The sequence below is a fragment of the Durio zibethinus genome, chromosome 14, assembly GCF_047325235.1.
Source record: "Durio zibethinus cultivar Kanyao isolate XHJ-2024 chromosome 14, ASM4732523v1, whole genome shotgun sequence".
Taxonomy (NCBI): Eukaryota; Viridiplantae; Streptophyta; class Magnoliopsida; order Malvales; family Malvaceae; genus Durio; species Durio zibethinus.
The window spans coordinates 25,136,470-25,161,486 of record NC_143175.1 but is presented as its reverse complement, the minus strand read 5'-3'; the positions used below and the strand labels follow the sequence as shown (position 1 = coordinate 25,161,486).

Sequence of the window (25,017 nt, the reverse complement as noted above, 5' to 3'; positions counted from 1 at the left end):
TTGTCTGACTTGTGTGAAACGTCCATTTAAATGATTTATTGCTTCAACGAGAGAAATAGTCCGTAACACTGTCCCTGTCTCTGTAGCGTTATGCTCTGTATCACTTCTTAATCATCCAGAATTAAGCCTGAAATTGACAAAACAATCCCTAAACGCTGCAACATAGCCAACCTTGCAGTCGGTTACACGTGTTGAGGTGAGTCATGATTTCATTGCTCCATCTAAATCATCCAGAATTAAGCCTGAAATTGACATAACAATCCCTAAACGCTGCAACATAGCCAACCGAGCAGTCGGTCACACGTGTTGAGGTGAGTCATGCTTTCACTGCTCCATCTTATATATATATATATATATATATATATATATTACAATTGCTTGTTTGCAGCTTATGCACTTCCTTGAAGGGAGAATTTTGGAGGCTCACATTGAGATAAAAGTGCTGGAGTTCACTTGTCATAGTAGTGACCACGTAGCTTAAGCTTGCCTTTGTACGAATAAAAGCTTTCAGCTTGTTTATATGCATCTTGAATAACAATAGAAGAAAATCACGTATGTTTCTGTTTTTTGCTAGCTTTTGATTGCATTACCCTTTGAAATATCAATTCAGAAAACCAATAGAGAAGCAACAAAACTGATTCCAAAGGTATGATTCATTTGACAATGGTTAACAGTTAAAAAAAAAATGTTTCCACAATCATGAAGACAACCATTGATAATGTAACATCAAAATCCTAATCAACTTTGACAAAATTGTGGTTGCAGAATATTTGTCCTCACCCTTTAAGTCCTCTTTAACGACCATAACTTCTTTAACAACCAATTGTAAAGCATTTGTCCGAATCAACTGAGACAGAGACAGCTTTAGTCTGTGGGTCACAATTTTGGATAGAGAATAACTTAAATAAAGATCTTAGGCTCTGATAAAAAAAATTAAATAAAAAAGAAAGGACAGTTTGGAGACTAACTGTTGGATGGATTAATACTTGCAAGATAATTGTGGTAGCTGGGCCACACCCAATTGAAGGTTGGTTTAACTGTTTATGGTGTGTGGCATCCTTGGAGGGAATCTGAGTCATGAAGTGAGTAAGGTGATGGTGCTTTCAGGTATCTCAAAGACAAAGAGCGTTTGACTATTTAAAGGAAATATATGGACTCTCAGATTCATTTCTATGACTTGTTTAAAGCGATCTGAAGGCTAATCATTCATATTTCCCACAAAACAAGACAGTTGAAAATGAAAACCAAAATGTCACATTGATTAAATTCCGTTCTCTTGTTAAAAGCAAAATGGAGATAAAAATGCAGAGAAGAGTTCTGCCATTGATACCAGAGAGTTAAAGCAGAAATATATCAAGTCACTTAAGCAGATATTCTTACAGAAAAAAAAGAGCAAGTGTCATCATCCTTCATAGTGAAGAAAGGAGACCAAATAACTATATTTGCTTGGCTGGAGAAAGAAATAACCGCCAGCTGTCTGCAACGTCTGACTACTGTAATACACCTCCCATATAACCAGAGATAGATTAAGCTGCTAGCTTTATCTTCCTACATACCAGCTAAGGGCAAAGTCAACGAATCAGAAAAGCAATGAAAAAAAAAGAAATATGATGAGTAAGTAACTCAAACGCCATTTGAACATGTTTTTCATTCCTGTTATTTCTGTTTTTTGTCTCTGTATCTTGGCTTCTTCTAAGGACAAGAAAGAGAAGGAGGGTTGTAGGATGAGAAATTAATTGCTTGATCAAACTTGAAGAAAAATGAAAAGAGAAAGGAGAATGAACATGGAATCCACTCATTGCATTGGTCAGATCATAGTTTCCATGATAAAACCATATTATTCAGTCCTTATACCTTAAATCAATTTACTTTTACAGGTATATCTTAGAATTTGCTTCTAGCAATTAAAATGATCAGCCTAAATACTTCAAACTGGAACAGGGTGACAAAATGCAGTTAAATATCAGTTTACTCCAGTAGTAATTGTAGATAAATTCAAGCCAGATCTAACACTCCCAGCTTACTGGTCCTCGAAGAGAACTGATGGAGATTTTGTTCAGGTTTTAAAGGTCTCAGCTGTTAGGTGATCATTAGCAAAGAAGATCAGATGTAATGCAGAACCAAGAAGATTCATATATAATTCCAGTGAAAATCTGACTACAGGTACCTTGATAAGTATGTTGATTGGCAAGTAAACTCTTAGTAATAGAGAGACCCTACAAAAAGAAAATGTAGAAATAATAAAGATATCAACCTTACAGTTAAAAAGTTATCCAAAAAGCTCCTCATTATTATAGCCGATAGGACAGTCACACTATCATACCTTGCCACCAGTTTCCTCTTGATGCACTCCCAGAATCATCTTCTCCACCATTCTTCTTGTACTAGAGAGTTATGAAAATATGTTAACAGATTCCTAAATCAAAAGACTGATCAAACTATAAAACTATAAAGTAACTAGATACAACTTGATGCACTCACCACAGAGTTTAATCCAGAGCCCTGGCTACTCTGGGGATGAAAGTATACATCTTGGCCGCCATAGTAGATGGATGAACTTAGATGACATGGTTGTACTTTTTGCTCCTGATAAATGGAACTCGCGTCTCTATTGTCTATGCTGTGATTTTCACCTTCACGTCCTTTTGAAGAATTACCTGACAAGACTAGGTCGATTATAGAGTTTTCAGACACAAAATTGAGAATTCAAGAACTACCTAGTGCATCACTTAAGAAATTAATTTGTAAAACAAGCAAAGCCAGAATTATCTCTACCACTTTCTCTCTAAACAAGCTTATAAATAATAATAATAAAAAATGTAGAAATGAGATAGAATCTTGAGCTATAAGCAATTGTGGGCAACTGCTTTAGTTCACTCTTATAAATCCCAAGAATGCTACAGATGAATCAGTAAGCGTTATTGAACAGATAAAACTACTAAACTAGAGGTGTATAGCCCTAAGAACATTTAACTTAAATATAAAACCCTCACTTCAGGACTGAATAAAAAGATTAGTCGTGTTTTGGTCTAATGTACAACAAAACAAGCAATATATGATTTCAACCAACCAGTGACAAATCAATTACCATAGAGTCAAAATGACTCTTCCAATAGAAGGAATTTCAACAAAAAGGAAAAGAAAATAACACAATTGAAAAATCTTTTTTCCTATGATTTGCGCAATAATAGACTCAAAATCTTGTGTTTATTTATAGAAAACAAAAATATAAGTATGATTTAATATAAAATCCTGTAAAAGCTATAACTGATGCACAAACCAGGGGCTCCAGCCTTTGTGATCCAGGGCTCATTCTGAGAATCCTGCCTTTTGGCCATCACATCAGAACGCAGAGACTCCCTTCCTAACACCTAAACCAACACCAGCCAGGAGAAATTAAAACTGGAAAACTTACCAAATTTCTAAAAAGATTGAGACAAAAGAGAGCATAAAGAGACAATTAGCCTTAAAAGAGAACTTGCATGCCATGCAGATATTTGCAAATGAGAGAACAGGGCCAAAAGCATATAAAATAGATTTCAAAAGAAGAAACCAGAGAAAAAAAAAACCAATAACAAGAAAGAATGTCAAGTCTTAAGCTTTTCAAACTTCAATCATTCCATCACTGCCTGACACAATCTCAATCTTGCAATTGGCAAAGAACGCTTCAATCAATTTCATAATGCTCAGGAAAAGAAACGTTCCATTCAAAAACAAACAACTTTAAAACAATAGTCTTTTAGATAGTCTCAAATTACCCAATTGAAAGAAAAAAAAAAGATTCAGTCTTTGAAACTCCATGTGACAAAAACATTGAACACCAAAGAAACAAAAGAGAACTCAAACCGTAAAAAAGCAAAATGAAAAACTAAAATGATGTATAAAAAGGGATTAAAACGAAAAAAAAAATCATCAAACACGATAACAATACCTTAGATGGAGGAGCAAATATAGACCCGAAAATCCCTGTGGAAGATGAAGGTGACTCTTTTGAACCAAAGAGCTCTGAAGTAAAGGAAGAAGAGGACGACCCCACTCCTTTCTTTCCTTCCATTTTCTCAGCAAATTAGACTTCTCTTCTCTCTTTTATCAATCTTAAGTTAACAACAATCTCAGTTCAGTCTCCAACAAAATGAGATGTATAGTTTTATATATATATATATATATATATACATATATATCAAGAGAAAGGAAAGAAACAAACGGAAAGAGAAAGAACAGAAGAAAAAGAAAGGAAAACAGCGAGGAGAGCAAAAACAGTACGCAACAGAAAGGAGTAAAAAAGACAGAAGAGAAAACACGTGAAGATTGCGCTATGTTCAAGTGAGAAACGAAACCGTCTCTCTCCCACCGACTTATTCTAAAATAAACAATGGCTCGCGCTCTATGTCCTGTGCCCTACGACTTGAATTAAAAAGAAAAAAAAAAGAAAAGAAAATCATCGAAATAACTCTCTTTTGATTCTTATGACCAGAGGAAGTTTTCGTAGTCTGTCACCGACGATCTGTCACCTTAGGTCTTATGTTTCCATTTCAGTTTTATCGACCTTTTGCTTTGTTGACAGGCAGACAGATTTATGCCACGTAGAGTAGCATGTGTATAGGTCGGCCCTGGATCCAAGTCCCAACCTATTATTGCCACGAGTACCCTAGTGGATAATAACAGTTCCCCAAGCAATATCCTTTCCAGAGGCTTGAAGACACAGCGGAGAGAAAAGAGACAAATAGGAATTCATGTGGAAGGGGCCAGCGATTGATGGAGTCGCCACTGTGGGTCGCCGCATGGTTTACATGTATCCAATTTTTGGTCACATGGAGTGTCGTCATCCTAGAATCTGTCAGGTTCTCAAGGATCCTACGCATTTGCTTCTTCCTCCGTCTTTTTTCTCAAGGATCCTTGATTTCTGTGGTTATTACTGGTGAAATAAAAGATGAAGATCTTCCTTAATTCCTTTCCTTTTCTCTCTTTTACTATTTACTACTAACTTTATTTCTTTACCTTTCATGTTACCAAATTATTCATCATCCCACAAAAGGTTTCTAAACAATGGGTATAAATGTATTATTGATTTCAGGTTTCATCCTGATTAAGAGAAGAGAACCCTGAAATCTCTGGAGTTATTAATTAAACTTCTGATCTGCAAAAATATTATGGTGAAATCGTGTGGATGGAAGTGCAACACCTACTCAAGTGTGGCATAGGATAGAAGAGCAGCACAATCACAAAACGGCAAGCTAAAGCCAAAGCTTATTCTTCTGAGGATAAGAACAAAAAAAAAAAAAGAGGGGGGGGGGGGTCAAAGAAAAACGGATAGTTAACACGTTAAGAGCATGCCATTGATGTCCCTATTTGGCAAGTGCCGACGAGGGATTCAACGAGACTCCCATGTGCCTACTGCTCACTGCCTCCTTTGCTACGTTCCAATTCTTGGGTTTTGTTTTGCCTACACAAAGGGAAAGTATTTTTTTTAGGCCCAATTTTGGCCTTTTCAGTGGAGAAGACAGAATAGGCTAGCCCAAGAGGCTCAAATTTTGAGAGGCATAGCAGGCCAAATTTTGGTCAGGCTTAACTTAAATCCACAACTTCCTGTTGATTTGTTTAAAACTAAAATCCAAAACTTTGGGGCCAAGGAAACAGTCACGTTTCTTTTTTTAACAATCTTAAGAATTTAAATCCTTCTAACTCTTTAAAGTCTAAATAAATCAATTCTACTAATTGTAATTGTGATCGATTCATAATATAATTGAATTTTCTTTTCTTAAGTGAATAACTACGTTGCATTATCTAAACCCTTAAACTTTCCTTATCTTTAGAATTTCTTTTGTAAAAACAACCAAAACTTTTTTTATACTAATCTCTTTTTTGGCCAAATTATTTTAAAAAAATTGGTTTAACTCTCCTAGGGGCATTGACTTTTAAATTTAAATGAGAATTAACTCTGTGAACCGTTGATCTTTAAATTTTAATAATCATGATTCAAATCATGATAATTTAAATAAATTTTTTTTTGTTTTTTTTAATAAAAGTCATTTTCATTGACCGAGTAAACGACCAATGCCCAAGTCTTTGTTTTTTGTTTTTTCTTTCCACACCTTATAAAATAAGTACCGTATATTGGAACTTTGATGGTAAAGGGAGAAATAAATAAACAAATACTTACTCTATGACTTATTGATCACCACCCACAGCCCCTCAGTCAATGCATAAGAATAGCGTTTGCTTTATCTCAGAAAGACTTCCCAAGTCAATGGTTTTATAATTTGGTCTGATTCTTGAGTGTTTGCCAGCCAGCCACCGAGGCTTTGCTATTAAATGATTGCATCAATCTTGGTGTACAAATACGCGTATTTGCCTTTGATTTTGCGGGTTTCGGATTTATATTGCCAATCTTTTGACTAATACTCTTCATTTGCTTGAAGATGATATATGGTTTCCCTAAATTGTTTATTAGGTATTTCGGATGGTTCCTTTTCCTAGTAATTTTAACATCTCTCAGTTGCTTAAAGGACCTAGAAGAACAAACAGTGTGAATTGCGTATTCTAAGTGAAGTTCTTGAAGAAAATATTGATCACTATTGTAAGCTGCTAGATATAAGAAAATCAGAACGAAGGGTTTTAAGCTTCAATAGCTTCAGGACAAGAATTTGAACCTGAAATCAATCCCTCACAAGGAAGCAATAAGTGGGCGAATATGATCCAATATTTTGGAATTTTGGACTTCCATTAGTGTAGATATATACATACAACCCAAAAGGTGAAAAAAGAGAAGTAAAAATTAGCCAAAACCCTAAGTTAGTTTCCAAGGTAGGCACTTGAGCTGAGAGCAGGGCTGGGTCCAAGTACTGGAGCATTCACCTCCAATTCCATCGCAACATTTGCAAACAACTCCAAGAGTAGCAAAAATCTTCGAGTATCCTACAAATTATATAAAGAACAACCCCATCAGCCAACTGAGAGTAAAACAATAAGCAGCAATCACTAAAAGCTCAAGCAATAATCAAACAGATTCTCACTTTGTTGATCAGGCAGGATGGAAAGTGGCCTTCCCGCCGAAGCCAGGGGCACCTGGGATGGAGAAACTGAGATTACAAGCAGCATCAGGAGCAGAAAACCCTGGAATTTATCCATCTTCCCGTCTCTCGAATGAGGCCTTCGCAATATCGCCTCCTAGACAGGATATCAGAAGGACCAAATATAAAGAAATGAAAAACCAATGATGGGTTTAATTTAATAGGAGTCAGGAGTCACATCATGTATCGTTAATCTAGAAAGGTGGCTGTATTTTTCTGTTTGAACTAAAGTGCACGGATTGAAAGTGGAGGAGTGCTTCTACAAACAAAATTAAAGAGACGTGCGACACGTTTCCAACTTGTTTACGTTTCTAAAGAAAGAGGGGAGGGGGGTGGGGCAACTGGCAAAAGGCCAATATTAAAGAACTTGGTCGAAACTTCCTTTGTCAAGTCCGTGGGCACATGTGGGATCGACGAACCCTACCCTACTTGTACTACGAGACAAGACAAAAAGTGAATGCTTTTGAGGTTGAGCATTTCAAGTATCACACCACACTGGCCCATAACGGGGATCGAAATGGACCAGACCTGAGTTAAATTGCCCAACGTTGAATTTTGTAGCAGAGGGTCACTCACGTTCTACAACGTCAACATATAGATAAGCGATTCGGGGATTTATGGCTAGACTTTTAAGTTTTTTGTCTGCGCCAATAAACTTGTTCAATGTAAAAGCCAATGAAAATGTTTCCCTTTCTTTGTTCGATTAGCGGATAAGAAATTCGAGGATGAGGAATATGATTTTCAAAAATATTTTGGAATTTCTTTTAATATTATGAATTTATCAAAAAATTAATTTGATCCAAAACTTACTATTATTTACATATCTTGCAGTTTTCACATAGTCAAGCAGCTGAACCACGTCAAAAATGATGAAGGGGAAGACCTGATTTTAAGTTTTGGTGGTGATGATAATGATTTATGAACGAGTTTTTATCACTTCAATCTGAATAAGCATGCGTAGTATTTACTTCATAAGTAACTTGGATCAGAAGAGTGGAAAACAGAGAAGGGGGAGACGAGGGATGCTTTTGATTTGGTTTAAGCCCATATGGAATACTTCCAACCACTTACGCAATCATATCAATTGAAAACTGATTGACTCTTGACTGTAAGGAGTTTTAGTGGATGCATCTTTATTAATTTCTTTTTACTACTTTATTTATTTTAAATTTTAAATGAACGATCCGTTGCTTATAGAAATGTAATCTATTCTCAAGATCAGGATAAAGTTTCCTACATTATAATGTAAATAAAAGAAGGTAACTTTTTTTTTGATTATATCATAAAAATAAAGTTTTAATATAAATAAAAAAAAATTTTGATTCGAAATCAGTCTTGATGTCCAACGTTTTTTAACCACTAAGTTAAAACTTGAAAATTAAAAAAGATAATTACTAATTGATACCTAGCGAATTTTTTATGTTCAAAAAATCTCGGCGGTGAAATTCTCTACAAGAGATTTAAGATAGAAATATAAAGAAATTGAAATTGTAGCAGTTGGTGGGCGTGCCGGAGTGGTTATCGGGCATGACTAGAAATCATGTGGGCTCTGCCCGCGCAGGTTCGAATCCTGCCGCTCACGTTTTACTTAATTTTGCCTTTTGTAATTTTGCCTTGGTAGTAAATTACAAACTCTAAAATCGTCATCAAGGGCTCAACTCCCTTCATTAATCAAAATAATGGTCCAGGCCTGTTAGCAAGAAGCCAACAACCTCCAGCTTCAGTGAGAGAGAGATTTAATTCGGATAATAACTTGCAATTTATTTTCTATTTGTAATATTCTTTACATTTTTTTAAAAAGGTGGCATTCACAATACCACCTATTTGTATGCATACAATTCAATTAGTGATTTCGGTTGTACTTTGATTAGTCTCTGATTTGTGTCTTCCAGTTGCTCTTCTATAGCAAAAAACTGCCACCAGGAAAGTTGTGGCAAGACCTCCAAGGATCACACCACCCCCGGCAACAGACTTGTCCATGGAATGATGATGTGTTTGTAGGTTGATGGCCTGCCCTTCAACACTCACGTTTTCTCCATTGTCTGGTTCAATAGTGGCTGCAGTGTGATCTGTTGAGGGGCTTCCTCCAGTAAGGTGAATGTTCTTTTGAGTTTGGGGCGCTTGGAATGGGCTAGAAGCTGGTGTACTGCCGAAGGTATTGACTACTTTGGGCTGGTGCCTTCCAAGTTTCCTAATGTTGGGTGCTTCAGCTTTGTATGGTTTTTCATTGCTGTATGGAGCAGAGGCTGGGGGATGTTGGAGATCAGCAAAACTAGAGCGGAGCTTGCTGAGAGCATTTTCACTAGCCATGGCCACGAAAGCATGTACCAAGATCAAGCAAAGAAGAAAACATTGAGCCATTATTGAATCAAATTGGATGATGGGTTATTAAATATGCTTTTGTCGTCTGATTTTATGGGTCTGGTTTCTGTCATTGCGAGGGAGGTTTGGGTATATATACAGAAGAAACTGCTATAAACGCATCCCATAAGCATGGGGTGTGATGGAAGTTTCCCCTGCTGGATTCCAAGCATAATTTATTACAATTTCTTAATCTGTTTTTATGGAGTTGTCTGTTGAGTGGGGGAAATTCTGGGAGATACACGTGCATGCATTAGGATATTAGAAATGCAAAACTAAGACTTCAATCAAGGGAACAAGATCTTTAATATGTTTATTTGCAAAGTTTTGTTAGCCAGTATGATTGAGTTAATCACAGTGACCACGGTTCAAATCCTTGTTGCCTTAAGTATTAAAAAACACACCAACGGATCCAATTTTCAGAAGTGGAAAGCTGCAAAAAAGAACTATACAAAAGCCAGCATTTGGGAAATCAATAAGGACATAATACTCATGAAACTTCCACCCTCGCGTGGTGGAGAAAAAGGAGTTATGGAAGAGGCCGTTGCAGCTTGCGAGGAGCCGAGGACACCTTGCATCGCTCTCAAAGCCAAAAGCAAGCATTGTCTTATAAAGTGGAGGACATTTTGAATTCCATCTCCGATTCTCCATCTTACCTTTTGCAACGTTATCTTAAGCCGAGGGTGATGTTCCTTAAACATGTCTGATGATGTTCTTCAAATGCAGGCATGTCCATTCGGGCATTGTCCTGAAGATGTCTTTGATTACAGGGCTTCTAACAAGTAAAAACATGGTGTAAAATTGAAGAATTAGCAGAAACATATCCTGTCTGGAAACATTCGAATTTCATAATCCACTGCTTGAGATTTTCAACAGATTACCATAAAGCCACAAGATGATTGCAACCAATTCAAAAACTACATGAAGTTTTGCCCAAACATGTCTATGCCAATCAACCAACTACACTTACCTACGGGTACAATAATAATATGGTTGATTCCATGATATGGGAGTGGCATACAATGACACAGGAATAAACATACTATGTCGGTAGTGTTATAGCAGGGAATCATTTCAGAAAAAAAAGGACCATTAATTTCACCTTGGAACTTGCAGTTTACATTTGCGGTAGATGCTCCAAAAACTTGAGACATTAGGGGGGAACACATAATTCATTAGCTAGCAAGCTGTTGTTACATCAATAGATTAGCAGTACCAAAGAAGGGAATAAAAATATTATAGATGCTGTTAGCATAGGAAACAACTGGGGATTGAAACATCTTGGAGAGAAGACCGAGCAGAGTTTTTATTTATTTGAATAAGTTCCTGTCAGCTTACTGTCTTTATGAATTATTATAAGCATGAGCTTGAATTTGGTTGCTAAACCATAATTAACCCAAAATTGTTTTCTGGAGATCTCGTGCCAGCTCATGGCAGCGTGAGGTGAACTATGATCTGGTTTTCCACTTGTCTCGGATCCAGATTAATGAAACACAGCTCAATCCGTACAAGATACAGCAGACATCAAAGAACAATTATAAGATTGAAGTTCAATTTTTAAATGTTTCAAAGGTTAAGAATATGTTTTTCCTTCCTTGATTGGCAAGAGAATAATCCAGGATCAACTGATCTGTCCCAATTCCCGACCATCCTCCACAAGTTTGGCTGAAACACAATGTTGAAATTAGACATTCTTAGACAAAATAAAGAGGACTCATCAGCCCTAATGTAATTTCTTAGAACATAATCAGCGTAAAACATACTACAGTCTAAACTGTAAGTTTGACACGTAAAGGATCCCTATATCTCAAACACCCAGAAACAAAATGATCACTGGCTCCAAATCCAAGAAAAAAAAGCTGTAACCTCTTTTTAAACAGTCGTATTTTGCTGCGGATGAAAAACAGTAAAAAAAAACCTATGCACCAGCCGGGCATCGAACCCGGGTCTGTACCGTGGCAGGGTACTATTCTACCACTAGACCACTGGTGCGATATGAAACTCACCGGCCTAATAATAATATAACAACATGAAATTCAATGGCCTATTCGCTCCTCTCCTCGATGACACGTATAATCCCTACTCACGCCAAAAGACCCAAAACCAAGCTCCACCTTCTACCAGGCTTCATGGAGTCTTTGACAGTATCTTCCCAGATTCTCTTCAATCCCTTCAAGGCCAAAAAACCAGTCTTTTTTCTTTCTCCAAATATAATGTCGATCTCAATCCTGAAAATGCCACTCTCAAGCCTGGCTTCATCCAAAGCCTCTCCTTCTGAAAATCCTTCCTTTTCCCTGTTCCTCCACACTAAATTCTCCAGTCTCTCTCCACAGTCCAACAGCACCCAAAACCGTAATCCGCATGGGAGATGGCCCCAGAACTTACCCAGGTGGAGTCTCCAAATGGAAATGGAAACGCATTCAAGCCAAGCAACTCCTCGAAGCCCGACTTTACCGTGAACTTCACATCTATGAAATGCACAAAAGAGCGGAGCTCAAAGCCGCCGTCTCCGAACTGAACGTCCTTGGAAAGTCGTTGAAAAAGCACCCAACTTGTTCTCTGTTGCAGCTGATGAGCAAGTTAAAGTATTGGCTGACAGATTTCAGAGACGTGGTGGTTTCGATATGTGGAGTGACAAAGATCGGCCCCGGCGATTTGAAAATACTGATGGGTTGGTTTTTTCCTAAAGGGGTTGTTCATAGTGTTAAACCATATTTGAGAAGTAGAGAGAGTGATGAAAATACTAAAGCTTTTGAGTGAAAATAATAAAGAGGAGACTGAGAGTGAAGATGGTATTTGAGAGAGAAATGGGAAAAGGATCGGTGTTAAATGGAGGAGGAAAGGAATTAGAAGAAGGTGTGATGCTGCTGGGGAGGGTAATTCTGATGGGAAGACAAGTAATTTGAAGTCTGAGGTTTATGGTAAAAGAAGTAACTTGAAGTCTGAGATTTATGATAAAAGAAGTAATTTCAAGTCCGAGGTTTATGATATGAGCTTGCAAAGAGATTGAAGTTATAGGGTTAATAAGAAAAAATGACTGAGACTGGTAAGATTCTGAAGGAGAGAAGGAAAAAAAAAGCTATGCGTTATTGGTAATGTTCTTCTTCCCAAATTGTCTCACTTCTCTTCTGAATGAAGTGCTTTTAAAGGTGTTGCAGTTTTTTGTGTTTGGTGGATGAGACAATATTGAATGTACATTAGTGTAAATTGTATATTAAATTGAATGAATATAATTAGCTATTCAATTAGAGTTCCTTACTGTCTCTAGTTTTCTTTTGTATGCTGAAACTGATGGACTTGGCAAAGTGGCACTTGTTTGCAAATTTGGTCTTAGTTCAAGTATTTAGAGTAGATAAGTTCAAGCTGCTAAAAATTTTGGTTGAGTGCTTAGTTAGAACTGAAATGGACCTAATCTTTGAATTATAAACATTTTCACTTTAAACCATGTACAAGCTACCAATTTGGTTGCAATTTGTACTCACTCTTATTGCTTGACATAGTTGACTGGAATTGAGTCATACCAATGTTTCCTAGAGCTACATTTTAATCATCTAGAGGTTCAAATCTTGAGTAGGATTGTATGTGAAATCCCTCTTAAATTTCCAGCTGGGAATTGTGAAAGGACCTGATTGGAATAAAGGTTAAATTCCCTAACTTTTGCAAGTTGTAACAGTTTAGGGCTGCCCTGGCTAATAGCCAGCCGTTCCAAAAGTTCAGTGTGAACTCATTTTTGCAAACCGGCAAACATGGTTGAATTTATATCAGTTTACTGTAGACTATAGCAAATGTAATAATTTATTTGATAACTATAACATTGCCCTAGTTGAAAATGGGCAGGTGGAAATTATTATTATTATTATTATTATTATTATTATTTGCCACTTTCATTTTTTATCTACAGTAATTATTTTGGATTTGTATAAGCATTAGCCAAGATCTCATTGGGATCTTTCTGATTAAATCATGACGCATGCATGTTTTAGCTTGGTCAAGATCTTGTTGAGGCCTTACTATAAATAGCTAGTTCAGCCGGTGCAATGAACCATAACTAAAGGTTCAATGACCACAGCAAACTCCTGTTTTCCTACTGGAGTTGTCTTTTACAACTATCATGAAATCCTTGAACTTTCAAGTTTGAACTGCATTAGCTACCAAGTCAATGTCACTTCTGGATTCAAACATTCTTGTTAAAACTTGAATGTATTTGTTCGTAAACTTTTTAAGCAATTTCTGGGACCATGAATGTCAAATAATATACATTGTTCTTGTGATATTGAAAGTGCTTTAGAAAACAAAACGAAAGTGTGACCTTTGATATTGCATTCGGAATCCAGTGGGTTAAAAAACAAAATTTGGTAGTGGCTGGTGGGGCAGTGTTCTTCTCTTGAAAATTTGAGGGACCTTACACATCTGATGGATCCATCTTCTGATTAAAGGCACTGTCGACTCATCAAGCAATTCCTATTTCTCTCTTTTCATGCCTTCTAGGTGATCAATGTCATATCTATTTAACAGCAAGAAGATTTAAAGTAGCAATCTTCTTTGTTTGGAGGAAATTAGCCAAACAAATCTTGAAAGAATTACAATTTGTTTTCCTACATATACCCACTTGTTTGTCTTGATTGCCTGATGTGTTGTAAAAACTAAAGTAAATACGAATGTATTTTGGTTCCTATGGCAAAAAATCAAAATAATGGTACTTGTCATAATAAGATATATATATATATATATATATATATATTACCGTCTGATTCTGATATATAGTTTGACTCTGATACATAAACACCACACGTTTGTTGCATGCGTACTTAGAATTAAAAAGTCAACAGGATTTGCAAACTGTGTTATGAATTTCATTATGAAATTCTGATCAACTTTCTTTTGTCAACAATCATAATCGTGTGGTTGGTTGAAAGAGTTCCCAATTAATCTCAAATAGTAAAAGAAAAAAAAATCATGATCAACAATATGAATAAAAAACAAAAATGACAATGTAATTCAATTGCCCGCCACCTTTCTTCTCAAAGATCACCTGTTAAAAAGTTGGTAGTCGTGGCAATGTAATCAAAGGCATGCAAGAATTTCATATAAAAACACGTGAAGGGTTGGAGATCCATATTGAATAAATAAAAGAGATAGAAAGAGAACCCCTCACTCAGGAGTAGGGATCGCAATCAAATCTGTTTTCGACGAGTTTCGATTCGATTCGATCTTATAGGATCAGATTTTTTTTTTTGAATTTCGAATTTAGGGTCGGGTCGAGTCAAGTATAATTAGGAAACAGTTGGAGTCGGGTTGTGTTCAGGTATGCCTAAAATCTGACCCGACCCGATAGTATATAAAAAATTATTTTTTAATTAATTATTTAATTATATATATTTAAATAATTATATTTTTAAATATTTATATTTAAAAAATAATATTTTATATTTTAAAAAATAATATTTTATTAATTTTAAGTCGGATACGATTTACGTAGTATCGGTCGGGTTCGAGACGAGCAAAACCCGTCAGGAACCCGACCCGATGCCATCCTTACAGGAGACACCCTTGGGATCAGCCACACTGATCATCAAATACAAAGAGGCAAAGCAAAGAAATCAGCAGATGAGATTAGGAAAAGATTTTAAAGGGCACATGGGTTTCAAATCAAGGCCATTAGACATAAAGGAGAAGCACACACTAAAACAGGGAATCACGTTTTAGAATTTGAATTTCATTCAACTGTTTTAGTGATTAAAAATAAATGAAGAGATTATTCGTCCCATCCCATTATGGCATTTAGCATTTCTTTTTATTGGAAAGGCATTTGGCATTACCTTAGTTAACAAGTGGATGTATACTTTTCAAGTTGGTCCTGTTTCAAATTTTAGATTGAAATGATCAGTTCAGAATGGAAACATTTAATTAACGTGATTTCGAACTCTTTAATGTCTTTTTAGTTGACATTATCAAGGATTAAATTGGAATCATTGAATTACAACTTTTTAATGTCATTGAAAATTAATGTGAATGCCGCCATTGTTGAATCCCATATATTGTCCCGTTTTTTCTGTGGTAAAGAGCAAATAAGTCTGGGAAATGAAGAGAGACATAATCTCGACAATCGGTCCTGTATTCCTATAAATTTTAATTTCTAGTAGAAAGCAACATCATAAAGCATGTGGTTCATCTATTAAATTCTTCCTTGCATATATTGAAAGACATTAAGCAGAACATATCCCTGAAAAATGGTATCCATTTTCTTAAATTCCTTTTCTTGTATGATGCATAATGTGTCACATATACTAATGATGTATGATACTTCAAAGGCTGATCAAATACAGCTGGAATGAAATAATGATCAGTTTTGAACTTTGAATCGAAATTTTTGAACATCAAAGGTCGAATTCATTGCCAGTTTCAGTTAGAAGAAAGAATCTGGAAGAGAAAAAACAGATGGTGACCTGCAAGAACCTGCTCAAACAAAATTGATGCTCGCAGCTGGGCCAATTCCTTTTCGTGCATGTTTATCTCTTCTTTGTAATTACGTATTAGACAAGTGCCAATAGAAGAGGAGAATTACGATAAAAGATAGAAAAAAAAATCTCATGGTTCATTGCATGATAAAAGTTTACCATGATAACACCCCACCACTCTTTGCTTCAGTTGAATGGTTCAGGAAAGGAAAAAAACCCACCAATCTGTGCCCTGAAAGCTTGCTAAATTAAGTTAAACCTTTTGGTCTTGTCAATATTTTTAGTAGACAACCAATTAACATTACTCTGGTGGTATCTCTTGATCAATGTTGAAATTGTGATGTTCAATAGGAGTGCTCAAACCATCATGAAGAAGGTTATAGCCTTGCAGTTGACTTCAAACTAAAATAAGTTTGTTTAATTATATTGCCACTGAGTTTAATTGCAGAGTTGAATATATAATCTCTGTCTGATCTTTCAACTCATCCTCTGACTTATATTATTGTTTGTGATTTCTTGGGCCAAGTGTTTATAAATTCGTATTGTTCCATTTTCAACCTAATAATTTCAGAGATGGATGGATAAGATCATTGGAGCAAGATTCTTCTTTTGATTAGCAATATTTTTGGTGGCATGACATGAGGACCTTAATTAAAAAATACCTTTAAATAATTTGCAGTATTTCCAAACAAAACATACGAAAGTTATATGAAATTCCATAAATTAATTCTAATGTTAATTAAGATCGTTCAAGGAGATAATTAAGTACAGAAAAAACTTGGATATCAATGATTGTATTATCAAAAAAATAAATAAATTAATTAATCATTTCCAATATAGCAGTAATTAATTAAGTTGAGCCTATTGAAAACTATTAGTTGTAAAACAAATCATTCTACCTTTTAAAGTGGCTCCAAACAACTTAACCAACCACACATTTTGGAGGATTAACGGTGACATGATTGGGTGCCACCAAGGGCATCTGTAAATGTAGATGGAATAGAATTAGGAAGCAATTCATCTTCACTTGTCAGCAGACATGATCATGTCACTATTTCTTCAAATAGTTGACAAAACTATTTAATTATAATGTGGGGAGAAAATGGGTCTTTAAGCTTTTGGAAAGTTCGATGTCAAATGTTCAAGTTTCACTGTAGTATAGGCATTAGGCATTAGTATTTTTTTTGGTGACTTCGATACATGGACATGAAAAAAAAAATTCTTCAAAAGGTGGCATTGATGCCATTCGCGTCTTTAAACATCAACTGAAACGTTTTTCAGCTGGACGGAAAGAGTATATTTTTCTCTCAAACAATTATAACCAGATTTTATTTTTATTTTTTTTAATTTTTGGGGGTGTGGATGGTTTATTGATTTTACCCTGTTCTTTTCATTTTCCCACCAAGCAAATATTTTCTTCTATAAAAAGAGGTCCAAGGCTTAGCTTTTCTCCCACAAATCATCTCTTTCCTATGCTACAACAAACATAAACATACTGTTGTTTCGAAATTCTTATAAATTATATACAACCATATCTATCTTGTTTATATTATATATTGCTTTGCTTTTCCTTGTACTTTATTAATTTACCTAGAGAGAAGTTGATGATGGAGCAGAAAAAAGGAAATAGTGTTCGTGATGATGAAGAGAAATGGGTTTATGATTCTTCTGCTGATTCTAAAGGAAGAGTTCCACTTCGAGCTTCCACTGGTGTTTGGAAAGCTTCGCTCTTTATTATTGGTAAGGAATATATAAAAATATATATATCATCGATATTTCTTGTCATAAATTCATAATCCAACAAACATGAAAGCTAAGGGTATTTGATTCTTTTAATCAACAATTGGTTGCCATGAAAAGGGCTAAGGAATTGAAAGTCATTTCAAGAATTTCTTTTCCTTCTCCTTCATTTAGCTGTTGCTACTGCATGCTCCTCCATTACCTTAGACGCCAATGACATTTTGCTTTGCCAAATTATACAAATTCCCACTCCTGTTGTCTCCATTTTGTTATAAGTGTTTCTTTTCTTGTCATGATCATGACTTTCATTTTGAAGAGCAGGTTGTCTTCTTACTTTTACCATAAATTTTTTTGATAAGCTCTGCTTACGTATATATGTAAACCAATGTTGTCTAGACCCTTAGATCACCAGCGGGTGTCAGTTTGAGAAGATAACTGCAACAGTAGTACTTGACTACATACTAGTACTCCCCAGCATAAGAACTTTTCCTGATTCTTATTATAAAATGAAGACTAATAACTAACAACTACAACTACAACAGTAACACTACTCCCATCATTTTGTAGATATTCAATTTGGTTCAGATTGGACTTGATTCAAATAGGTAAATCTAATTTGATTTTTTATTTTTTATTTTGTATTTTGTATTTTTATTTTATTATTTTATATTTTTTATATTTATTATTTATTATTACTATGTATTAATATATGTATATATTTATTTATTTATTTATTTTTTGTTAATATCTATATATGTATTTTATTTACCTAGTTATATATTTATTATTATAATTTATTTATTATTTTTTTCTTTATTTATCTTGTAATATTTTTTATTTATCTTATTATTATTTTTAATTATCTGTTATATTTTTATTTTTTTCTTTTTTCGTTTATCTGATTTTTTTTTCTTTTTCTCGTTTATCAGATTTCTTTTTTTTTTTTTTTGGCTGAGATTGAATTCTGTTGAAGAATCTTACTGAGAATGGAGATTCAATCAGAGTCCAGATTGGATTCAAAGATTGAATCCCCTTCCAAAAAGGAATAGGGATTGATCAAAAACTCTTCTGATCAATCCCTATAAATAGATACAGAATACAGAAGCAAAGGACACAAAAAAAACAGTGAGTAAAGCTACTGATTTGAGAGAAAATGGGCATATAGAAGGCTAAGAAAAAGTTTAGAAGTGTTCTGAAAATTAGCAAAAATTATTTGAAGATTTTTGACGATTTTTTTTCTAGAAATTTCTGAAAAATTCTAGATTTCAGTTGAATTTTTCGGCCAAAGTTGCATTTTTCGACGAAAATTTTGGCCAACTTTGAAGTTTCCGACAAGCTGCCCAGTTTTCGGTGAAAGATCCCAGAAATCGACCAACTTTCCGACGAACTTCCGACGAAAAAATCAGATTCTGATGAAATTTTTCAGAATCCGGTGAACATTCAACCGGAGTTCTTCGACCTTTTAGAGAGAAGCGAGAGGAAAAAGGAAGAAGAGAAAAAAAGGGGAGAAGCTTTCTACCGAAAAACAGAGGGAAGAGCATTATATACCCAACCAAAACGATGTCGTTTTTGCCTTAAGTGACCCAAAGGATCCGCGCGTTTTATGGAGATCTGACTCGACTCGAGCGTCGACCCGCTTCCTGACCCGCGCATGTCTTCCTCCCTCCGAGCTGATAGCCAAGCCGAGCCGAGGTCCCAAGCCGCTTCTCCGAGCCGTTTCTCTTCCTTGAGCCGAGCCGAGCCGAGTCGAGCCGTACTCCGAGCCGCTCCAGATTTTTTTTTTTTGAATTTATTTATTTATTTGTTTTATTTATTTATTTTATTTATTAGATTATGTTTATTTAATATTCTTTTTATCTTTATTTTATTTTTATTTTTGTTTTATTTTTTATTTATTTATTTTCACTTTTATTTTGTTTCATTATTTTATTTTCTTTAAATAAAAATAAAAAATATATATTTTTGAGGAAAAGTTGAAAGTATCAGTTTTCCTTAAAAATAAATTTTCAAAAAAAGATTTTTGAGGAAAAGTTGAAAGTATCAATTTTCCTTGAAAATCAAAGTTTTCAAAGAATATTTTTGGGGAAAAGTTGAAAGTATCAATTTTTCTTAAAAATAAATTTAAAAAAAAAAGTTTTTGAAGAAAAGTTAAAAGTATCAATTTTTCATGAAAATCAAAGTTTCAAAAAAACATTTTTTTGGAAAAAGTTGAAAGTGTTAATTTTTCTTGAAAATTAAAATTTTAAAAAAATATTTTTGAGGAGAAGTTGAAAGTATCAATTTTCCTTGAAAATCAAAGTTTTAAAAAAACATTTTTGAAGAAAAGTTGAAAGTATCAATTTTCTTTGCAAAAAAAAAAAACAATTATTCTTTTTTTTTCTTTTTATTTTTTTAATGTTAAACAATCCGACGATGGAGCCTCTGCAAGTGAAACAGTAGTTTTCTTACATACTCCTGAGGTGAGGGAATTTTTTCAATTTTTTACTAAAAGTATTAGAGTCAATTGAGAATAATTTCTAATAATTAATTACTTGATAAAATTTTAAGGCTTATTGGATAACACAAAATTATGCTGGTACCATCTTTTGATGGACGTTGTGAGGGTGCTATAACCTTCTTCACACGTAACCGAACTCTCGAACCCTGTTCTGATTAGTAGATCTGAACCTATTCTTTTAAGGACCCTTAAACTTAGGTGTTCTCTGAAAGGATAGATTCCTTAAGTGGTCAATCGCACCTAGATAAAAAAGATTGGTGACGACTCTCTTAAGTCAATGTCTAACGATAGATCTCCGGATCTAGACGTTATGACATAGTTTATTATATTTCATTTATTCTCATAAAACATCATAAAAAAGCATGGCAAGCAAGAAATGTGAAAAGAAAAACAAATGGAAGAGAAAATCCAATGCTAATGTGAGAAGTTGTATGAATATTGCTTTTTTAGGAAAAAAGTCCATTTCTTGTAGTATATATGTTGTACCATTTACATACAATTCAACATTCTTATAATTCATATTCTAGTTAAGAAGTTTTCAAACAAATTATTGATCAACAGTAATGGGTAAAGATTAGAGAATCTGCATGATATATAAAGCATAAATTATGACATAGGAACTGTTATTGCCAATGATCACATAATTCTTTCCTTGATGAAATAAGAGATATATGTTCAAATTTAGGTATATGCTAGTGGCTAGGGTGGATACGTGGAATATGAAACAAAATATATAAACCATTACTTATATTTAGAGTATTAGTGCTAAAAAGAAAGTTTCACATGACTCTCATCCAAGTGGTCCTTATTATTATAAATAAGAATATTTTTGCAAGTTTCAAATTGGAAAAAGTTAGCCATACAACAGCTTTTGGAAATAGTCTAAAATGCCATATAAAAGTATAAGGTGGAAGGTGGGGGCCTGCTGCACTGAACAAATGAATGCTGCCAATTCTAGTGTATATTCTGCTTACCACTGAAGCTAAGAAAAGCTCGTACCACGTTTCTTGACTTGCTGCTGCAGCCAAATCCTTCATGCAAATGGGTCTCCTGTTCTGAACTGCCTTCATGAATTTGTCATTTCACAGTTTTGGGTTTGGATTGGATTGTGTTATTCTTTTTCATTTGTAAGCATAGTGACATTTGACAATTGATTCTTCACTCGTGACATGTATAAATCGACAATTTGGATGATATTCTTAGGTCGATTTATATATTCTTGTCTACCCATAGTCACAAAACCTTCAATTATTATAAAAGGCCCTACTGCTTTTTGGTGTCAAAAGTGCAACAACAGAAACAAATGCCAAAAGTCCACAAAAACAGCACAAGTCATATCAAGCTGAGAGGGCGCCAGGATAAATGCATGTTCCGATTGTCGAATGGTCTTCATCACAATTAGTTTTTGTTCTGTACAAGACACTGATTTGCACTCGGATTTCAACCCAAATCAAGATTACTATTCTTGATTTATTGAACGACATAATAACCAATATCTTCCCTAATTGATCAATCAACTGAACTAAACAATGTCATTGTTTTTGAATATGGTCCTTTCATATAATAATAGGTTATGTTTTCATTTTTATTGTTTGAATCTTGGGCAGCAATCGAGTTCAGTGAAAGGTTGAGTTACTTTGGGATGGCAACAAGTTTGGCCATATACCTGACTACAGTGATTCGCCAAGACCTCAAGACAGCAGCAAGGAGCGTCAACTACTCGTCTGGGGTCACTACGCTGATGCCACTATTTGGAGGGTTCGTTGCTGATGCTTACTGGGGCCGATTCCATACCGTTCTTGTTTCGTCCATCGTCTACCTTTTGGTAAATCCCATTCACAATTGCATTACATTCCACTCTGAAATCAATATTGTTTTATTTTCTTTTGTCCTTTAAAACAACAATAATAATATATTTAACTTCAAAGCTACCATTTTTTTTTTTTGGAGCAAAAAAAAAACATTACATGAAGTTAAAATTTAAGCCCAAACTTAGTTTTTAGGCCAAGAATGACCTGGTTTTTTATTACATTTTGGGCTAATATATGACATCCCTTTGAATAGCACTGTTTGAAACCCCAATTGTAATTGGATATGATTGAGGACTAACTTATTTTTACAACAACATCATAAAAAGCTGAGCCCATGCCTAGCCCATTGAGGATGACGGTCGATATTTTACTTCATCTCCAAGACAGACAATCATGGTTCTGGTTTCTGTTCTGATTAATTCTTCGATTTTCAATCATCAGAATATCTGTTTTAAAATTTACTTACTGTCCCTTCTTTGTTATTCAAAAATAGGGCTTGCTTCTCTTGACACTGTCCTGGTTTGTGCCAAGCTTAAAGGCATGTGAAGCTGAAGTGTGTGATGAGCCTAGGAAGGTTCATGAAGTGCTCTTCTTCCTTGCCATGTACTTGATCTCCATTGGAACAGGAGGCCATAAACCTGCATTGGAGAGCTTTGGAGCTGACCAGTTTGACGATGATCACTTAGAAGAAAGAAAGAAGAAGATGTCCTTCTTCGACTGGTGGAACTCTGGCCTTTGCTGTGGACTCTTATTGGGTGTCACTGTAATTGTTTACGTGCAAGACCATGTGAATTGGGGGGTTGCAGATATTATTCTGACTATCGTTCTGGCTTCGTCGCTGTTAATCTTCATTATTGGAAGGCCATATTACCGTTACAGGATGCCATCAGGAAGCCCCTTAACGCCAATGCTACAGGTTCTTGTAGCTGCCATTTCTAAAAGAAAATTGCCTTACCCATCCAATCCTCCAGAGCTTTATGAAATTCCCAAGTCACATAAGGCTCAGGGGAGGCTTTTGTGCCACACCAAGAAACTTAAGTAAGAGAGAAAACTTGTCTAGTTGTATTACTATTGATAATAGTAATTTTTTTCATAACTTTGTTCCCATTCCCCTCCTCTTCTATTTAATGCTGTGCGTTTCAGGTTCCTTGACAGAGCTGCTATTATTGAGGACAAGGAAAACTTAAATGACAAACAAAGTCCCTGGAGACTTGCAACTGTGACCAAGGTTGAGGAGCTGAAGCTTGTTCTCAACATGATTCCCATATGGCTAGCTACCTTACCCTTTGGAATTTGTGTAGCACAAACTTCCACATTCTTCATCAAACAAGGGATCACTATGAATCGAAACATTGGCGATTTCCAGCTTCCTCCAGCCTCAATCTACTCTCTAGCCGTTATTGGCATGATAATCTCCGTAACCATCTATGAAAAAGTCCTCGTACGATTACTAAGGAAATCAACAGGAAACGAACAAGGCATCAAAATCCTCCAGAGAATTGGAATTGGAGTGCTTTTCTCAATTGCTACCATGATAGTTGCAGCCTTGGTCGAGAGAAAGAGATTAGCTGCTGTCAAAAAGGACCCCGTAAATGGCTCCCTCTGCATGAGTATTTTCTGGTTAGCACCACAGTTTATCATCATTGGTGCAGGAGATGGATTCTCTCTGGTTGGCTTGCAAGAGTTCTTTTATGACCAAGTTCCTGATTCTATGAGAAGCTTAGGCATTGCATTATACCTGGGCGTGATTGGAGCTGCAAACTTCCTTAGCAGCCTGCTGATAACACTTGTTGATGCATTACAGAGAAAGAACGGAAGAGCTGGTTTGGCAAAGATTTAAACAGCAGCCGCTTAGACAATTTCTACTGGCTGTTAGCAATCATAACCGCAGCCAACTTATTTGTCTTTGTGTTCCTGGCAAAGCGTTACTCTTACAAAAATGTCCATATCAGGGCTGTGAGTAATTGCAATGAAGATGATGGTGAGGCTGCAGGATCAATGGCATAACATTATAGCTCATTGGTCTGACATAAATAAGAAATCGCTGTTATTGTTTAGTGTTTCTTAGAGCAATTTAGTCTTCAATTAAGGAAAATTATGAGATTGTAGCAAATTAGTAAGCTCAATTTGTTGCACGTTTCAGCTTCTAGAGTAAATCATCTTACAATTTGCATTTTAACACAAAAAAATATACAAGAGTACCCACAATCAGATTTAAGCGGACAGATTGAAAACTAGAAAAAATACTAGTAAAAAATAAAAATGAAATAATCATTAAAGTTTCAGCAGTGCCAAATTGGCTTCAAGTCCTTTTCAATAACTATCAAACATAGCTTTAATGGCGAATCTTTATCCAAGCAATTTGTCCGAGGCTCTAACCTAAGCTATAAAGCGGCCTTTGTACAGCATTATTAAGGGCCAGCAGCCAGCCCCATCATAAACAACAAGTTGGAAGGGTAGGGTCTTTACAGGATGCAGGCAGCATTTACCAAAATAGAGAACTTAGCAGGGTCCAGCATTGATAAAAAGGGCATGCATTTTCTTGACTGAAAGAACTCACGCTTTTATGCACTCAAAAAAAAAATTAAAAAAAAAACAAAGGAAAGGAAGAAGTAACTAAAAATCTATTCTAAAGATTGAGACAAGGGAGAAATTTCTGAATTAAAATACTTGTCATATGTTAATGAACTTCCATTTTTAGTTTGGCCCACCTCTTCTCTCAAGTGAACTTTACTCTTTGTTTTCTATTCAATAATTGCACATTAAATTATTGTACTACTTCTAAGAAAATTGAAAAAAAAAAGTTTAATATCTGAATATATTCTTAAATTTTAATAAAAATATAATTAAATACCTATTTTTTATTACTTGTAAATAAAATAACAAAGATTAATTTATTTGTTACATATTTTATCGGATACGAATGTTGTTCAAAGTAGATTTTTTTATTGATTTTAAAAATTCATTATTATTTTATTGAAAATTTATAATATAATTACATATAAATTAAAATATATAAATTTATTTTGCATGCAATAAAAATTTAAAGGTTTAATTTTATCTTTTACTTATGTTCTTGG

At 35.0% G+C, this 25,017-nt stretch overlaps 2 protein-coding genes, 2 non-coding genes and 2 pseudogenes across 12 annotated transcripts; 3 read left to right on the top strand and 3 right to left on the bottom strand.

Moving 5' to 3' along the window:
• Positions 1–1,231: 1,231 nt before the first annotated feature.
• Positions 1,232–5,079, bottom strand: LOC111293572 (uncharacterized). 8 transcript variants are annotated; one of them, XM_022886313.2, is made up of 6 exons: positions 3,932–5,079; positions 3,269–3,371; positions 2,482–2,666; positions 2,324–2,384; positions 2,168–2,216; positions 1,232–1,559 (listed from the first exon to the last, which is right to left on the bottom strand). In XM_022886313.2, exons 1-5 carry the CDS (start codon positions 4,052–4,054, stop codon positions 2,200–2,202), a joined length of 489 nt encoding a protein of 162 aa, XP_022742048.1. In that variant the 5' UTR covers positions 4,055–5,079; the 3' UTR covers positions 1,232–1,559; positions 2,168–2,199. The 8 variants fall into 8 exon arrangements, 7 of the variants coding, with proteins under 7 accessions (XP_022742048.1, XP_022742049.1, XP_022742053.1 ...); XM_022886314.2 differs by having other exon boundaries at positions 1,232–1,548; XM_022886318.2 differs by having other exon boundaries at positions 2,482–2,657.
• Positions 5,080–8,570: 3,491 nt separating this feature from the next.
• Positions 8,571–8,652, top strand: TRNAS-AGA (transfer RNA serine (anticodon AGA)). The gene has a single exon. It is a non-coding gene; the product is annotated as a tRNA-Ser (tRNA).
• Positions 8,619–11,997, bottom strand: LOC111294304 (uncharacterized). The gene has a single exon (XM_022887568.2). It carries the CDS (start codon positions 9,429–9,431, stop codon positions 8,910–8,912), a length of 522 nt encoding a protein of 173 aa, XP_022743303.2. The 5' UTR covers positions 9,432–11,997; the 3' UTR covers positions 8,619–8,909.
• TRNAG-GCC (transfer RNA glycine (anticodon GCC)) lies at positions 11,353–11,423 on the bottom strand. The gene has a single exon. It is a non-coding gene; the product is annotated as a tRNA-Gly (tRNA).
• Positions 11,778–12,685, top strand: LOC111294305 (uncharacterized; annotated as a pseudogene).
• A 4,540-nt stretch (positions 12,686–17,225) lies between these two features.
• LOC111294568 (protein NRT1/ PTR FAMILY 5.6-like) lies at positions 17,226–24,964 on the top strand (annotated as a pseudogene). Its single transcript, XR_016327870.1, has 4 exons — positions 17,226–17,629; positions 21,734–21,951; positions 22,431–22,975; positions 23,081–24,964. The product of XR_016327870.1 is annotated as a protein NRT1/ PTR FAMILY 5.6-like (transcript).
• Positions 24,965–25,017: the final 53 nt, after the last annotated feature.